Raw genomic sequence first — 19,233 nt, forward strand, 5'->3', positions numbered from 1 at the left:
CAAAGCCATTTCACCCAGAGATTATCCTCTTAAATTGCTGTGGTATGTCATCCTTCTGACACATCCAACAACGATCTGCAATTCCTTATGCTTAAAATAGGGTGGCATCTTCTGGAATAGGGAAAACTTCCTTGAAAGGGAAGAGCACACCAGCCTTGTTCTTTAGCATGAAGCTGAGGAAAGCACATCCCAAAGGTTGAAGAAAAGAGCTTATTTCTTCTCCTGTTTGCAGGAAAGGGAATTAATCTTGAGGCTGAAGTTCTTCCCTTTACCTTACAAGAGATGAGGTTCAGAGTCCATGCAGTTTGTTTGACACATGTATAACTTTTATTAATATTTTGGTGATACGAGCACTCAGACATTTTATAAAGACAGTTTCCTCATCTCCTTTTGTATAGAAGAGCTGATGCCTAAGCTTTAAATAGCTACATTAATAACCAAAATTAATGACAAAGAAGTAAAAATGTCCAGTCCTCAAAACCTGCCATGCATCCTTTATCTACCCACTTGAATTTCTTAAGTACTGTAATTATATGAAGATTCTGAAGCCATTTTCGGCAATTTATAATTACCTGGCTATATGCAGTATGTTTACTTGACAAGAGCATTGGATCAACTACCGAGAATGAGATCATCAGATCTAACAAGTAATCAATGAAGCATAAATACATATATTAAAAACTAGAGTATGCTTGTGTAAATTTATCTACTGATTCTGTGAAATATCTTGGATTGATTTCTATATAAACTTAACTGCTGGGGGGCAAAAGGAGTTATACAACCCAAATTTACTGATTTTTTTTCTCAATGGTAAACAATAAACTTGCCCTTGAACTGAGAAGAGCTGTGTGAGAAGGAAGTAAAAACCTTGCTAGAGGCATGATGGCTCCTTATCTGTCCTTAAAAGACCTGTGCTCCAGCCAGAAGCAGGAGAAAAGATTGCCATTCTGATGCCAGGAAACCTCACCAGAACTTGAAAATTCTAGAAATTCTGTTCAAAAAGCAGTTAGGAGTACTCATGCAAAGATTAGTAAGGAAATTATATGGTACAAAATATATTACTTGATAAGATCCTACAGACTTCACTCCCATACCTTCTGAATTGCTCTGGACTGTATTACACCAGACACCAGGGTACCTTCCAAGAAAAAAATGGTGCCACAGTAAAATACTTTTTGGAATTACTCTATTGCTAAGTGTTTTTCATTCCTTTTGATTAATTAAAACCAAATGACTCTCTGTGAAGGGTGTTTCAAAATCATTACCAAGATCAGATGTGCTGCTAGTAAAACAGGAACCCCTCCCCAAGAACATAACATCCATGATTAGCAACGATTTTAGTAAGCATGACTTTACAAAGCATCTTTAATCTCATTATTTCCTTATTTCTGATCACCTGGTTATTTAGAAGCCATGCAGTTCTCCACATAAGGCCTCTATCCATCAGGTTTAAGAGGATGATCTCTTACTCAGATGTTTACAAAATGTGATGGCGATGTGGACCTACAGAACCCTGATGGGGCTCTCACAGAAACCCAAACTTTTCCAGGCAGAGATGCAATTACCACTGTATAAATGCACCCTCACAGTCCCCTGCCTCAAGCAGTTCAGCACAGTTATGATTTTAATTGCTACAGTAGGATTGGAGGACATAAATAAGGCTCTTCCTGTGAATCCCTTGCCTTCTGCAGAGGCCAAGGCCTGGAATTTCCCTGCTGATTTCATGTGATGATCTGGGAGCCACCGCCACACACTCACAGCTGGTGAGTGACTTAACTTGCACAAAGGCTGATCAGAGTGAGAAAATCTGGAGTGCTGCAGCTCGTGGATTTTAACAGCATGGCAAGGAAGCAGAAGAGCCCACCTGGCACTTCGGATGTAACAGAACCTTTAAATTCAAGCATTATTGTGGGCTACAAGAGCCCCTTTCTACACTACAGCAAGAGTGGAAGGGACCCAGCAACAAATAGTGATACCTTAGAGGAGATGCCTTATCCACCCAGACTGACACATTGGTGCTGGTAAGGTATGTGCTGCAACTTAGTCATGCAGGAGTTAAAGTGTAAATTCTAGTTACAAAAATGCTGTGCAAAGGACTCTCCCTGCTGAAGAGCTGACATTATTCTTCACAGTTCTGCAGCGAACTGAAGGATGCAACACTGATGGTTAATCTGCCTTTAAACAAGCCTTCTAGTGACTTTAAAGTTTAAATAATGAAACTTTGTTTGGGAAAGGATTGTGTCAAATATAGAGGATAATTTCTTATACCAAATTCAAAACCAAGTGCTTTACTTTTAAACACAGACAGACAAAATGCTGAAGCATAGATGTACTCACACATACACACAAAAAAAAAAGAAAAAAAATCCCAAACCCAAACTAAATCCCCAAAACCACACACACATACCTCTCAAAAAAGAAAAAAAAAGCCCAGTTTGCTTTCTCTTCTCTAGAACTGAGCTGAACTTAGTTGTAAATTTACTTAACCCCAAACTGCCTGCAAGGCAGCTGAGCAGCTCTCCTTAAAGGAATGCAATGACAGCACAGCCCTGCTCTGACATGTGTTTGGCAACAAAGAGCACAGGATGACATCTGATGCCCAACATCAGAACTTTAAGACACAGTCAGATGGCTATGATTTTCACTGCCAGAACTAAACTTTATTTCCATGTGTATTACATACTGGTATTTGATGCCAAGTACATTAAAATTACTTCAACAGAGGATTTAAGTGAGGAATACTTATTCTTCACTAAACAAGAAGGAATGTAAAAACCTGTAAGAAAAGAACTGTTTAAGCCTTGTTTTGATTTTGACAAACCAAACAGTTAAATACTCTTTTGTCTCTCCTCAGATCTTTCAAAGTACCAAAAAACTACTTTTTTTTAATAATCATGCAGCTGAAGAAAAAGAAAATAGTCTTACAAAATCCATTTCTTATGCTAAATATGGCTACAAATCAGAGTAATAAACACAAAATTCTCAATTCCTATTTTTAAATACAAATACTGTATTATATTATGAAATGGGGATAATTAAAATATACCAATGACTACAAATCTAGTAATTTAAAGCAAACAAACATTCTGTTTGCTTTCATGTGGAAGAATTAGGACATTGTATGGTTCAAGCACTGCAGTAATTTCTGTCAACTCCTTGATGCCCAGAATGTCAAACCGCCGAACGCAAAGAGACAAGGGTTCAGGTCTGAATAGCACCAGGTGTTTTTCTTTCCTCCCTCCCTCCCCCCCCCCCCCCTTTTAAAGTTATTAACATTTAATAAAATGAGTGACGTTACAACTTTCTAAAAGTGACATACACGAGTAGAGAATTTGCTTTGAGTTTCCAATTAATAAGCTGAAAACTTTTAGACAATACGGAACAGTTACGATGTATTTCATGGTACACATGAAAACAGTGCTTCCACAGTATATCCTCAGTTCTCAAGTACAAAAATAGCAGTTATGGGTAGTCAATAGTTATCAAAATTTTTATTGGTACAGAATGAAAGCAGCATTTACTTTATTGTTTTTTAAATCATACATCATAAAATTCCCTAGTACACATGTGGAAGAGTGAAATAGGCTCTGTACTATTTACCTGCTACTGATCCTAAGTCCAGATTCAAAATCTTTCCTGGCCAAAACCAAACAATATAATTAATAGCTAAGGGAAGGCAGTTCCTCAGTGTGAAAGGTCAGCATTTAGAGTTTTACTAAAACACTATTCTTGAAACAATACGTCACTTAAATGTATAATTACATACACTACAAGTGAAAAACAGGTTTTTATTAACAAGAACTATTGAGACTGGGCATAAACGTCTTAACCACAAGCCCTGGAAATATTATGGATGCTTTGATGTGGCCCTTTTTGGTGAGAGAGTAAGAACAATGAAGTATGGCTTTTCAATCTTCCTTTAAAAGCACATGTTATAAAATTTTGTAGGCTTAAATTATTTTAGGCTTTAACATTTTCCAGCAACATCATCTACTAATTAGAAGCATTAATTACATCAGTGTATTAAGCAATTGGCTGATAGCTGATCACCAGCAGAACGGGAACTGTTTGCTTTCGCTGTTGTCTTTTGTTTTTAAGTAAGGGAGGTACTTTTCTAGTGAGAGCCATCCTACAGTACTATCAAATATTTCAGAGGTTACTACATAGCTTCTCAAATAAAATCCTCAACAGTTTCTTTTTCCAGCAGATACTCATATCAAGCATATGCAGAGAGCAGATACAATCAAGTGCAGACAGTTCAAAAGCATCTCTCAAGCACATTGTTTTACAGTTACCCTCTGCAAAATAAAAGCCCCTCCTCACCCCAAATGGATGGGGCGAGAAGGGGAAACAGGTCTGCCATTCATGTAGGAGTTTGGCTAGCATAGTTTTATTAAAGTTGTTAACAAAAATAGTTAAACATTTTTACAATTTAACATCCAGTCTGACAAAAGGCAAATCAATGAAAAAAATACAAAAAAGTAAAAAAGTGCACTACCCAGTCCAGTATTTTGCTTTAAATTCATGTCACTTACAGTATATGAAAAATAAACCCAGAAGTGTAATTACTTTAAAATACACCGCTTCCATATTTCAGTATTTTACACATATATTCTATAGTGGAAGAGGAGATCTCTTAAAAACCTTACTCTTAAAATACTGAGGTGCATATAGCCAAGTGGGATAGACTTGGCAAGTTAAGTTGCAGTAGAGAATCCTTTCAAATTTGGCATTTCACTTACATACCTTACTCTGCCAGCAAGGTCTGTAATACCTAAACCTTCTAGTAAGAACAGTAATTTTGTTTAATGCAGATTTACTAATACAGACAACTACAAGAAATGGTGAGGTCAGCAACTCTATGGGATCTTCAGGAGATACGAGTCCTGACTTAGTTGTCAAATGGAACAATGTCACAACAAACTTTTAAGGCCATGTTTTATTTGCTGATTAATGGACAAAAGGCAATGGATTCCCCCCCATTAAATATTTTCTTGAAAGTCTGTGCTCATAAAAATCATGAAAAGTTGGAAAGACTTAATTATTGAAACTTTAAATATATTTTACACAATCTTGTTTGTACAAAAATACAAGTTAAATATAAACATAAAGCAATCATGATAATTTTATGTAAATCCATTTTGTGATATTCTGTTATATATAAAAAAGTTTCTTAGCTCTGTCTCATTTGTGAAAAGATCAATACCAGATTGAATCACTACTGGCAAAGGGCCCTAAAAAGCACACTTTAGCATTAAATATGTTTCACAATGTAAGTACCATTTCCTGATTTCATCTTCTAAAGACTGGCAAAAGATAGGGCAGTATGTCCATAAACCAACAAATAATTTGGCTACAATGTCATAAAACACAAACACACAAATCTGTACAATAAACCAGTAGCTATGCAGTACGAACTAGTTACACACACATACACAGACATGGAATGAAACTTAGTGAGACACTGTTTGTAATTCACTGTTCTTCAGCCTGGCATTTTGTCTTACTTCATCAAATGAATATGACTTCGTTACCTTTCCATTCTTAAATACAGTGTGAAGCAGGTCCTGCAAGAAACATTGCCGTTTTAGCAAGGGTGATTTGGCAAACACAGGTTACACAAACTCAAAAGCAAGCACACAAATCCTGTCTGGTAAGGCTGGAACTTTAGACTGTCAAGATACGAAATCTTTACAGCTCCTTCTGACACCTTTCACTAATGGTTACACAGAAGAAAGGGCTTGGCTCACCCTGTGCACAGATAGCAGCTTTGTGCTGACTACTCCCTTGAGTGTGGTATCTACACCTGGCCAAGGCCAAATACATGTGAAATGCACCTTGCTAGAGCAGTTTGTAGGAAAGGTGACATGTAACCAGTCAAATACAGTTCAATTATAGAGGTTTAAATGGAGTATTTTTTCCCCTAGGAAAAAAAAAAATCTTTCTTCACTGTGCCCTTTACTCATATATTTTGTAAAACAGCGCATCAGGAAGGGCTTGCACACAGCACACTGGAGGGGAAATAAGCACAGCTGACAACAAAAGTCAGCACAGCAGCAACACTGAGCAGTCCCTGCACTTGGTGACCTACTGCAAGGACCTGTGGCTTTAGAGAAATAGGCCCACAGAAGGGTAGCTACATTGCCCTGCTGTTTCCAGGGAGCCCCAAAACTGGTACTACACCAATGACCCTCTCTAATTTCCTGGGACCAAAAAAATTTTAATGAATAATTTCACCTGACAAAACTGAAAGGATAACATATTACCTAATTTCAGAGCCAAAGTCTTGTAGTTTGTGTTGAAAAGACTTCTCATTGTTAGGTCCTTCCCTCCCTACATATTTATGAATGTTCATCATTGACATATGTACATGAATATGTGCATAGAAAAACATCTCAAATTTATATAAGATCTTTGTGTCCAGAGCAGAATACCTTCAGTGTGTGTAACTCAGGTTTTTTCTCAACTTGAAATTTCTCAGAGATCTAAGTCTTATGCTTACTGTTATGTAAAACAGTTTGCCTAGTAGTACCCTCTGCCTAGTAGTACAAAACCAGCTTCTGTATCCCACAAAACTTTCAACTTCCAAAAGCGGAAGCGCAACTTGACAACTTATTTTCAGTCCTCTTAACTTGGAAAGAAACTCAGCATGCAGTTTAATAATTCATTGTTGGATGCTAAAATACAAGACATATCAAACTTAAAGCCTGAGATTGGCATAAAGTTTGTGCTTATTTCACGGAAATAACATTCCATTTTGCAATTGTAAAGAATTCACAGGAAAACTAAATTCCTGGTTCAAATTTATATCTTTAAAAACCGTGGAACTACTCTGTGTACAGAGCACTAACTCCTGAAGGAACTATTTAAAAAAAAAAATCTCAGTGGGGAAGTAGAAACACATTTTTGTTACAGCTGTCCCTGTTCCACCTCCAGCTAGGGTCACTATTGCACAATTGTGCAATATAGACCAAACAAAACTACCTGGCCAGTATGTATTCTGCAACACTGAGACTTTAATTTTGGGGGAAAGCAGTAATGTTATCATATTTCTGAAGACAAACAGAAGAGAAAGATCTGTGATTGTAAAGCTTGAACATTATACTGACACTCTAACATTCTTCTGTAACTTAATTTGGTACTGAGGTAAACTTTGAGGTAATAAGACAAGAGTTGAATAAAATGACAGATCAGAAATAAATTCTGAAATTAAGTTATAACTTGCTTTTTCTCAGTCTATTTTTGCATGAAGAATGATGCAATAGATTTTGAAAATTCATACCTGTCCATATTCTTCAAGATCTCCCTTGCCTTCCTCAAGTGTCACATACTCTCCAGCAGGTGTCCTATGCAATGACAGCCGTCCTTTCTTTGACCTTTTGTTGGGATCAGCTACAGGATCTTTGAAGACATTTACCTAAAATGAAGAGGAATTTTTTAGGAGGAAAGGGCTTTGTGGGACCTAATGCAGATGGTGGTAACATAACAGGGAATGTCAAACAGGTTTTCAAGTGGGGAGGCCTCTACTGAAAGCACAGTGGTAGAAGTTGTGCAGAGACATACCCCAAGGCCGTTGGTCACCACGTAACTGCATTTGAAGGAACAGTTTAGGAGGTCTCTGGTTAGTTTCTGCAACAAAGCTCCACCAGATCCAAAGGCAATATTCTCAATACTCCATTTATTCTTCTTCATTCCCTCCACAATCTAATAAGAAAAAGAAAATTATGATGCAGCATACTTCTAGGCCATGCCATTTTCCCATAAAAATATTATACTACTTAAACAAGATGCTTTTACAGACAATTAAGCCAACTAACATTCAGTTTCCAGGATATGTACATAATAATTTGGTCAATCCTTGGCACATTGTTTGCATTTTTATTTACAGTTCCAGCATGGAACTGGAAAGCTTCTGCTGTAAAACACAATTATCATGCCAGCACATATACTTCCCAAACTAAGGTGGCACAGTAATGCAATGCCCAGAGAAACAGAGCTCTAAAAAAATAAGTCTTCATAGGAGTATTTTAGAGCCTTCCAATTTCTCAGAATTATGGAAAGACCTGGAAGCAGAGCCTGTATCCTGAGACAATGCAGCCATCCTGCTCAACTTCAGAAAGTTATTACCCTCTCTGACCAATGACTTGAGAAATTTTCTTGAAAATCACATTGTTTAGAGTAAGATCAGCAAGTTCAAAGATGGGAAATGAAAATATATAAAACTGCTCTAAGAGTTTGCTTTGCCACTTTCTCCTGCAGGTACAGATCAATGTGAACTGCACTACTTGCAGCAGTCAAGGTAAAAGTTACTGAATCATTTCCCTCCACCCTCATTCTACCCAGACAAATCTAACATCCTCTAGTCTGGAGTAATGGATGCTCATTTAGTCATGCTCATAAAGGGCCAAGATTCGTTTCCTTGACCTGTTCCTCTTATGACTGCCTGAAATGATGGTTATAGCCCCAGAACAGGAGTTCAAACTCTCATCTTCTAACACTTTACTATCAAAAGCAGGTGAGAAAAACAGAGTGGAAGAGATAGTAAAATACTATTCATCCAGAAAAACAGGAAGGCGAGAAGCAGAATGGAAGAACATAACCCATGGGCAACAGTACAGAGTTTCAAAAATCAGCACAGTCAGAAATCTAGTAATATTTTGGGCAATCTTAGTGTCTTGCATCAAGAAGAAATGCCAGAGTAACACTGAACTGTTTCAGGAGTTACTGATGTCAAACTGCTTTTTCAAGGGACAGCTAAGGCTCATAAGAGAGCGAAAAAAATGGAAAACACAATTCCAATTTCAGACCATGACAAACTGGTAGTGTAAACAAAAGAGCACACTAGTATTTTGTTTAGTCACATGCAGACTGTCTTCACAGATCCTCTCAGTCTGAATGTCTGACAGAGGCCAGTCAACAGGACATGTGGACAGCAGAGCTATAACCTTCTGAGGGCATGCTTGGAACACCTTCCCACTGCATTTCTGTCAGAGATTTCCCCAGGAGAAATCTTAACAGTGAGTTTCCATCATTCCAATGGTACCAACTTACTCAGCCTCATTCAGTAAGCCAAACAAAATGAATCTCAGGCCCTACAACCATGGCTTCCACTTAAGAGAACCCTTTGAAAGCTTTTTATACTAAACAAATGCCCTCTTAAATACATGACAATCCTGTGGATTTTAGCAGTAGACATCATACCCTCTCAGTGACCAAGAGTAAGAAGGATACTTATATTCAGGTGATTAAACTCTCCTGAGAAGCAGTTAAAAGAGGTACTCAGGGAAGATAAACAATTGAAATTAATTTCTCCTTTAAGTACCTAAAAAATAACTAAAGCTGACAAAGGAAGGGTAAGAAATGGTATTTTGCATACCTTCTACTTCAGAACAATGTCCAGCGGTGCCATAAGAAATGAGATTTAACTGGGCTTGGATTGGACTCTACTTATCTGTGCTGTCTTTTAAAGAGGCAAATTAAACTCCACCTGGCCTCTGGTTCTGTCCAGACCCTGAGCAAGCCTGAAGCTCTGTGAACTGCTGGCCAAGCCTGAGCCAATGTGTTCTGCTCACCTCATTGTGCAGTTGCAAAAGTCAGGTCAGACACTGAACTCACCTGAACACACCTGCAAGATACAACTACCTGGTATAAACAACATTCTACACCAAGACATGTGATGCTGAGGCGTCATGTTCATTGCTACCTGCAGGTTAACAGGTGTTAGTGCGAGTACAGCACAGCTGGGCCATGGCTGCTTAACCCTCTTGCCTGGGTGAGAAGAAAAGTGAACCCCCTTACAGCTCATGTTCCTGCTCTCATTTACAGATAGTTTGCTCATCTCATGCTACAGGCACAACTCCTCCCTTACCTTGGATGAAGAACTGGCTTCTAGCTTTCCACTCTCTCAATGGATTTCCTTACTTAGATTTCCTTATTTAGTGATCTTTGTCAGGTGAGGAGGGGAAGGGAAATCCAGACTAAGCTGAAAGACAGCTCTGACTGCACCAGTGACCCACGGCAAAAGCCCAAATCCTGTTACTTCCTTAGATATGAAGGAGAGATGGCAAACAGCAGTAGTAATAGGGAAGAAAAGGGGGAGATCTGAAACAACTGAAGCCTCCCCCAAAGGAAAACAATACAGAAGAATTTTTTGTTTCACACTTTCAAACCTATACAGGAAGAACAATTCAGGTGTCAAGGTTTTGACCAGCTTCCTCTGATCATTATGAGCATGATTAATACATGAACTGTGACTCCAGATTAGGGGATTTATTTTGTATAAAAATTTAAAGACATCTGGAAATTGAATGTTCAAAGAAAATCCTTTGAAAGTGTAGTATATTGTGGAGTTAGCAGATTGGAATGATTTTTAAAAGTGAAAATGCAAAGAAAGTCAAAAAAGTTTCCTTACCTGTTCTACCAGCATCCCCTATTAAAACAAAGAATTTTAAAATCCAGTTTATACTCTGAGTTGTTTTCTATATTGCTGTTTCAGCTACTTTGGATAGCTAATTGAGACTATTGATCATTACCCATTCTAGATTTTCCTACTGTCCCCATTACCCTTCATTTGATCTGCAACAATAACTCATGCCTAGAATTGAAAGGTGATACGGAATACTTGGAAAAAAAATCTTGCACAGGCTACAAGAGGGGGAAAAAGATGCCACAGTGATATATTTGTATTTGTTCATGTAAACTCCTTTTGAAAAAGAATGAATTATACTTCAGTGATGGTTTGATTTTGGCGGATTGTTTTATTTTGGGTTTTGGTTGTTGTTTTAGGGTTTTTTTAATGTTATGTTATTATCCAATCTTCTAAAAGTCAGCATGGTAAAACCTGGGGTTTGCTGACATAAAAGAATGAAGTGATTAATGATATTTAAATAAAACTAAAATTACGTTTCAAAATCATGGTCATTTTGCTCCAACATAATTTGCTGCTGTCAAATGAGAGATGTCACTTTCCTTCCTGCACATTTCTCCCAGCTCAAAACAACAGTTTGATTTCTTCTGCATAGTGCTGGCAAGTATTAGCCCCTTTTTAGGGCACAATTTAATTAATTAAACCACAAAACTGAACCCTTTTGGCTGAGTTAGTTTACTGCTACATGTGTGGTCTAAATTATTTTAACCACCAGTGGTTCACTGACCAAAGCTGACATCAGGCACAGCAAGATTAGAGTCAGGAAGAAATGAGAAGGCGTCACAGGGCAGCAGTGATCTGTCTGCTCTGTATGTCTTGAGGAAATGGATCTTCTGCTCTCTTCTATTACATGTTACAGGTAACGTCTCATGATCAACGACAGCTTCATAAGGAAATACATAAACAGGCAGATCACCTGAACAAAGAATTGCTCATTCTGCCTCTCATCCTCTCACATTAGCTGCTGCAATTGTTTTACTGCTCTATTTAGAACTTGGAGAGTTGAGCATTTCTCACTCTAGAGCACAGATTTTTAAATACTTGCTTTAATATTTTAATTAGAATTGATGCTTTAAGGCATCCTTGAATTTTGTCCAGTATAACTTAGAAGAAACCAGAGTTCCTTACAAGAAAGAATAGTCCAGTTTCTGTCCTCTCACAACTCATGAAAATCTCAACCATCACATACTTGCCTAACACAGACATCAGCCCTGTTACATGGCTGCTCAAAACAAGCAGAAATGTTTTTCTTCTCTGTGGGTTTTGTTTTCTTTAACAGTGTCTTCCCCCCGCTATCTAACGGTAAGATTTTCTTTCCAGCTATTAACCTCTCATGCTTGTGTTCTGTTAAGCACATTAGCATAGTTGTATATTCTCAAAAAGCCACATGGGACAAAAAAAAAAAAATAGAATTTACTTTAAAGGCCATTGGAGGAGGGAAAAAACCTGAAGAGCATGACTGCACTATAGTTAGTCTATCAGATTACAATCTAAGTATTAACTGCTCTCTGGGGATCTGAGTGACAAATCTGAGTTCTGTCACTGAGGTTCACATTATGTGCCCATGTTAGACATGCAGATAGCTTCAGAACAACTAAAACCCAAAACTGATACCTCCCTTGCTCATAATTTTGAGAAGCAGCAAAAGTCAGCTTTGTTGACAAGAACCTAAGGACGTGCCAGTCTAGAAAGCTAAGGCAAGTGGCATCAAATTCAAGTAAAATTAATCTTATTTCTGGTTTTGAACTCTAATTCAGCTGGAGATGAAAGACTCAGGACAAACCAAAGTCAGTCCTCTTCCCATGATGACATGCCCATTGTCATCTATAGTTACTGCAGTCTATACCTTTATAATCCCATTGTATTACCTAGTATCTACTCATCAGTAGTGGTGAATTTATGACTTACTTCAAGCATGCAGAATCTACTAAATAACCAATTTATGTCTTGGTAAAATTGCAATTTTGACTCAGACTATACCCTAATCCTATATATGTATTTTCTGGCCTTTCAACTAATCCTTATTCCACTAGTTGCTCAATCAAGAACTTGCTTTCCCTACTCTAGGTTTTAAAAAGTCTCCTTCAAAACTACCTTCAATATGTGAGGACAAGCAGACTTCAGATGGTACATAACTAATGAGACAAAGCAGTTAATTACTACTATTGCTGCAGCACAGTGATCATGCAGTGTGCCTTAGACACCAATGAAAGGACCAAACACTGCCAGATTTTGATCTCAATTAGATTTGACAAGCATGATGAAAACAAACAAAAGGAGAGACAGTGGAAAGAGAAGGGTTACAACAGGGGGATTAGAAAATGCCTTTTAGGGTGTTTTATGCGTCTTAATAATTTCCTGTGGAGTTCTAATGCATTTGTTTTATGCATTATGATATCACTGCCAGTGTCTGGAATGAAGGGCAGGGGTGGGGTCAGCAGTCTCTGCTGCAACATCTGACTAGCTGTAACAGAGTCCAGATTAAATATCAACCTTGCCAATGACACCCAGACACATGAACAGGATCTCCTACCTCTTGCAACGTGTTGATATCCACACCATCCCCTTGAATAACTCTGAGATATGGTGGCAACAACTTATAGCCTTTGGAATTCTCTGTAATGGGAAACTTCTTCCCCAAGATCTCCAAGACCTATTGAAAAGGGAAAGAAGACGGTTCAAAATGAAAATAAAAACCTGCCATTCCAATAAAGTAACAATTTCCACATTTGAGTCAGGCTTTTTCTAGAAAATTAAAAAAAATCCATAAATATACCCACGTAATCATGCTCTAAATCTATCCACACACAAAAAAAAAAGCATGCCGGCCATTGTGGTGGAAGCCTTTTAAAGCAGTCACAGACAATATGGTCTTTAAGAACTTGCACCTGAGAGCTAATCAGAACCATGCTTTCTCCCTTTTCTTGCTGTGACTTTTTGTTATTAAAGGTGTCAGCTCTAGATCCTGCTCTTCTTTTGACCTCACTTAAGATGGTGGATGAGGCTTTTAGTTATTTTATGATTTCATAAGCCACAAATATTTAAAATGAAACACTTCAGCTAGGAGTTTTTCCTATCAGCTCTGATAAAGGTCATCCAGAGTTCCTATTTGTGACATGCCACTCATCCCAAAGGAAAAAAAAAAAGGTGTTAAATCTCTACAGATCTAATTTGATAGAGTACCAATGTAATTAAGATTGCCCCTACTTTCTTACTTGGACAGTGCTGACAGTGACTCAAATTCAGAGGTATCAACAGCTTTTATTACAAAACTGCAACAATCATTACGCTTTCTAAAGAGCAATGAGGCAAGAAGCATTTTTCAATGTGGAGTCAGTGCCCTTGACTTAAATGCACACCTCATAAAATAGAGAAGAGGGGTACACATGTATTTGTAGCACAAAATAGTGAATTACATTAACATGGGATGCCAAGGTACTTAAACTTAGTAGTAAGAATTGTTATTGGCCTGGCATTTACCAGCACTCAAGTTGTTTCCCACTGCATTTGTTAAGTGACAAAAGTTCCTCTTTATAAAAGCATTCCAACATCATTACATCAGCAAAACTGGTGACTTGTTAAAGCTTCAAGAACCATATGCAAGAATGGGATTGATGAAAAACATGGAACTATTTGGACAGCAAAAGAGTTTCCTTATCTATACTGAGGTGAAGTAAACATTGACATTTTTTATAAGTCCAAATTAGCCAGCATCAAATATATACAACGCATACCAAGTTAGAACATTATATGTTTGCTAGCCAGTCATTACGAAACAAACAACTGCCCTCCCAATCTTGTATACAAATGGCTTGAAGAAAGGATTACCTTTAGAACAGTGTCAAGGGGATTCCCAGAATCTGGTCTAATAATAAGTGGTGCCTCCGGACTTCGGGCTTCAATTATATGCCTTAGGTCATCACCCCATATTTTTTCGCAAGCATTGTAAATGTCGTAGCTGTCACTAACCACAGATACAGGCACTGAAGAAAACTGTGTTACTATGTGTTCAAAAGCATCTTTTTCATGATCTTTCCCCCAAGCTGTTATGGTACTGCAAAGGCAATTGAAAAATTCATATTAGAATTGCATTTACATGTCATTCTGTATTTCCCACCAGCAACAGTTCAAGACAACGATAAGCAGTACAATTACACGACAGCAGAAACTATGTGCTTATCACCTCTGTGCTGCATTGATTATAAATACACTACATACACTAAATAAACAGACTTAATTCAGACAGGGAACTATAGATGGAAGAACAGAACATCTGCTCTGACAACTTCATGCTACAAAATGGAAAGTCGAGAACGAAGCACCTCACCATTTGTTAGAAAAAATCTAAAGAAGAGAATTTATTTTCTTTTTTAATAGTGATGTAAAACAAATATTCTCACTTATACAAACATTCTTCCAGAGGAACCTAGAACATTACCCTTGGTACAAAGCTACAGGCGAGCACATAAACCAGAGTTGCTGAGAGCAGCAATAAGTTACTGAATGCAGTTGATCTGCAGTAGCTGCTCAGACCAGCTGACATAAATGACTTGATGTAACTTGTGTGCAAAGACCTAAAAAGTTCTCATTCACAGCATAAGTGTCAATGGGCATTTTTACCTTAAAATTCCAGCATTATCTGCTGTGTGGACAAGCCCCAGATCATGGTAGCAGGGAGACAAACAAACTTTATTTCAAAGAGGTTGGTGCAGACTCAGAAGAGCCCTGCTGACATGCCAGGGGCAAGCACCATGCTCACACCACCACCTTGTACTGGAGATCGTGGAACAGTATAAAAATTCTGTAAAACTTTCGGTCTCTTGTATGAGACCCTTTTTGTGTATTAACTTGGAAAGGGTGACTGCAGTCTGCATTTGTTGGTGCAAGCTTTAGGTAGGGAAGTTTAATGCCCTACCCTCTGCTCTAACGCCACCACTTCAATATGCTGTTCAAAAGACGTTTGATCTTGACACATGTGTGACGCCTTTTGCTTTTACTACAAAAAAAAATTTATAGTAGTTTTGGTCATCAGAAATTTCAGACAAAAACTGTCATGTCTACTGGTCAAGCAGGAGTTCTAGAACAGCACCCCAGCAATGGTAGAGAAAGCTCATCTACAAGGGCCATTCATGTAAGCCTTTCCATTATCTGTCTTGCAATCCTAAGTGAATACTATTTAAAATCAATACTAAATATTTAAATGGGTTTTGTGCTCAATATGAAACACACAACCAGCCTTGTTTTATATTCTCATTTCACTGTGTAGACATGCAACTGAAATTCAAGGATTTGCATTCACTCCCAACCTTGTACAGGACATGGATTTGAAAAAAAGTAAGAGCTCTCCCTCTCTCAAATGTCTGAGATCAGTTTCCTTACTCTTAAAAACTCATTCACTATCCTTAGTGATATAACAAGGATTTACCATTACTAGTTATACTGATGGGAAGAGAGCAACTGCCTCTTCTGGAGGGAGAACATGAACTGCAACTCGGAGTTTGTCAATTATGATTTTATATTTAAAAGAAAACTTGAAGTTCATAATGTGAATCCTCAATATCTGTAGATTATAAGCCTTCAAGCTTATTCTAAAAAGACACTGGTAAGAAGGTTATAGTTAAAAACATTTAAAATACATTTGTAACTAAGAACAACATGCTACTTATGTGTCCCTAGAACATATACAGGCATCAGTACAGAACTGCAGCTTCAACAGCTGGATCAGTCATGGCTAATACTGTATGGTACATTTCTGGATACAAAGATGAGTAAGAAAAGAATTATATTTTGTTAAGCTATTTTTAGAAAGGCTTAGACTAGTATCTTACCTGTGTTCAGCAGCTGGAACTGAATATCCTGGAACTGGATCTTTTGTACCATAGTACTTTTTAATTAATGCAATTCCTGCGACAGTGTCTGTTCCTTTAAAGTTCACCAAATGAGCTGAAGCTCCTATTCCTGCAGTCTGAAGAAGATGCAACTTTCAGTTTCCATGCCAAATACAGAAGCCTAAGTCCAGCCACCACCTAGCACTAGTTTGTAAGAGCAAGACTCTTGACTCAATTCCCACTTCACCAATATTCTCTTCATTCACTTACACTGGGAAGACAGAGAAAACTTCTCCCAGTCTGGTGCTCACAGTTCAGACATCGTACCCACCTCCAGCCCAGACCTCCCCCTCCACACTTAGTCCAAACACAGTGCTCTGTGCATTCACAATTTCAGAGCAGAACAGAGCCACAGAGGTTAACAGACACATGCTACAACTCTTCATAGTTAGGAACAATCAGACTTTTTAAACTGTTAGATAAGCAGGTTTACCTCTTGTGAAGAAACTCCTCTGTAGCCAAAGTCATGCAGTTTATATTCCAGACCTTCCAAGCTGCCAGAAGTCTCCAGCAAATATTTGGCCAAGATCTTCTTCTGCTCTCTAGAGTTTGTAGCCACTGTGATTGGGTACCATGACTGCACAAGAATAGTCTAAAAGAAAATCCATCACACTATTAGGTGCATATTTGTTTAGAGCTTGACAATGCCCACTTGGCATTTAATCAGGCACAAAAAGGTCTATTTACTTTCATTCCCTGTTCAGAAAGTACTGATGCCTCCAACAGTTTGCTTTTGGGCTTAAGTAATTAGCTTTTATAAGGTAGGCAAGGTATTGACCCTCTCAGGAGTTATCACCAGCAAACTATTGGCTGACACATGGTCCCCCCTATCCTCCTTTTTTATGGATAAAAGTACTGCTGTGAATATCCTGTACAATTATTATGATCTTTTGCCAGGTGAGGTAAAAAGGTCTGTGGAAGATGACTACAGAAAATAATTAAAGCAGAAAATGAAAGATGCCAGAAATTTCCCTTAAAGCAACACAGGATTCAACCTTTAATTTAAGTACACTAGTATTTACTTAGAAAAAACATGGTAAATTTCCAAAATTTACCTCAATCCAATTTGTGAGCCAGTAGCATTCTGGATCTGTGTTTTCTACTGTGAAAAGAACGTTTCCTCTGGGAATTACAGAGCCCTCAGGAACAGCCTTTATTTCTATGGGAAGATGGCCATCGTATTTCTGTGTAAGAAACAGTCATATTGTTAGACAACAGGAAAGATCAGGACCTACAGCTCTTTTATTTAACTGCAATGGATAAAATTGAGGTTATGAGCAAGTAAATGCTATCTTCTTCTTAATTTCCTTCAACTCTAAAAATAAGCCCACCACTTCAAATTAATGAAAAAATCCATATTTATCAAAAAATGACAAAAATCCCGTAACTTAAAAACCAGTCTCTATCAAAATGAATGGTGGTTATGAATTCTATTCCTTGAGCAAATTGATCCTAGAAATCTTAAGTATCTTATAAAAATGCATAAGTTCTACCCACAGAACAAGAAATATTTACTACTCATTTTCTTCAATGCTTTCAAATGCAGTAAGCTAAAAAAAGTTTAGCTACTATCCAGATGTTTAAAAAGATCCACTGGTTTTTCTTTGTATAGATGTGTGTTTTGTTCATTTATTACAGCAGGAACTATTTAACAACTATTTTACAGAATAATTTCATCTCAATTACTCACTAAACATGAAGTCTCATATTGGAATGTCACTCTTTCCTTAGTCTTTCATCCCCAGAGGGCTAAACATTGGGTGAAATATGCCTCTTGAAAAAGAGTAACTTGCAAATAGCAACTCTAGAAGAGTAATTGTAAGTTTTTGAAAGAGCTCTGCAAGCTGTACTGGCAATACTGAAAATGTTTTGGATGGTAATATATTTTGACAGAAAGCTTCCCATGAGATATCCTGTTAAAAGCCAACAAAAATTGCATCAATTCAGAGAAATTACAGATTCATAAGTAGCATCAAAGCATATTCTCCAGTACTCAACAGACATCAGAATCTCTTCTACCTTACAGTTTAAAAGTTTATTCAAATATGTAATAACCTGAAGCAAATTGTGTTTATATACCACATAGGGTTTAGTTGTCAGATTTGGAGATATATGGATTAACAAAAGACAACAAAGCCTTCAAAAAGGCTCAAAATAATGTATTAATGATTCGATTAAGGCAAAAGTATATTTAAGTTAAAAAAAAAAAAAAAACACCAAAAAAACCCCCAAACAAATGGATTTCAAAGTTGCTGTAGGTCTTGATTTTGTCCATGGAAAAAAGTGCTGTGATCATGCCATGGCTCTGTATTGTAGCTCTTTGCAGAAATTTTGGATAGACTTGACTTACACAATTCAGGGCTTACATTGCTATCACTCATCATCAATTCCTGCCAACTTCCAGCCTTTACACCAGCCCATTGTTCTCCAGGAAACCCATTCCTTTCTTCCACCCTTTCATCCTATCAGTATTTACCCACTCATTTACTCTCAGTACAAACTGGTATGTGGACATTTCAAATTCATCCTGGCACTTCACTCACACAGCCACTGCACCCTCCACTTTACCTACCACACCTGAGGCAACTGAGCTAGGGAAAAAACAGTGGCAGCTGTGTGAACTTACACTGGAATTCAGTAAGCAGAAGCAGGGACTGTGCATAAAGGACACACAAACACTTCCAGTTTGAGAGCCACCAGCATATGAGATCAAGACATGAAAACCATGTTTGGGTTTTTCATATAAATATATACACACACACACACACAATTTTAATAAGAAAACCTGAGAAAAGAATAAACGTACACAGAAGATAAGTAGTAATGCTTATTTTGACTAGACCAAGAGTTGAATGGATTTAGTCAAGCCACATTACAATTCAGTGAGGGCAGACATGCAATGTTAAAAGTGTATTAATT

At 37.6% G+C, this 19,233-nt stretch overlaps 1 protein-coding gene across 2 annotated transcripts in view; it reads right to left on the reverse strand.

Annotated features, from left to right (window-relative positions):
* Positions 1-2,638: 2,638 nt before the first annotated feature.
* NAMPT (nicotinamide phosphoribosyltransferase) overlaps positions 2,639-19,233 on the reverse strand; it is a 31,304-nt gene continuing 14,709 nt past the window's right edge. The window contains exons 4-12 of one of the 2 annotated variants that reach the window (XM_066182880.1): positions 17,370-17,498; positions 16,748-16,906; positions 16,255-16,391; positions 14,255-14,480; positions 12,960-13,079; positions 10,412-10,429; positions 7,564-7,704; positions 7,283-7,417; positions 2,639-5,567 (exon numbers count right to left, since the gene is read on the reverse strand). In XM_066182880.1, coding sequence (XP_066038977.1) covers positions 5,454-5,567; positions 7,283-7,417; positions 7,564-7,704; positions 10,412-10,429; positions 12,960-13,079; positions 14,255-14,480; positions 16,255-16,391; positions 16,748-16,906; positions 17,370-17,498 — 1,179 coding nt within the window. In that variant the 3' untranslated portion in view covers positions 2,639-5,453. The remainder of the gene's footprint in view (positions 5,568-7,282; positions 7,418-7,563; positions 7,705-10,411; positions 10,430-12,959; positions 13,080-14,254; positions 14,481-16,254; positions 16,392-16,747; positions 16,907-17,369; positions 17,499-19,233) is intronic. The other variant, XM_066182881.1, reaches the window with a different exon arrangement.

This window comes from Chamaea fasciata, unplaced genomic scaffold, assembly GCF_029207755.1.
Source record: "Chamaea fasciata isolate MVZ Bird 193981 ecotype frontalis unplaced genomic scaffold, bChaFas1.0.hap1 SCAF_5, whole genome shotgun sequence".
Taxonomy (NCBI): domain Eukaryota; kingdom Metazoa; phylum Chordata; class Aves; order Passeriformes; family Sylviidae; genus Chamaea; species Chamaea fasciata.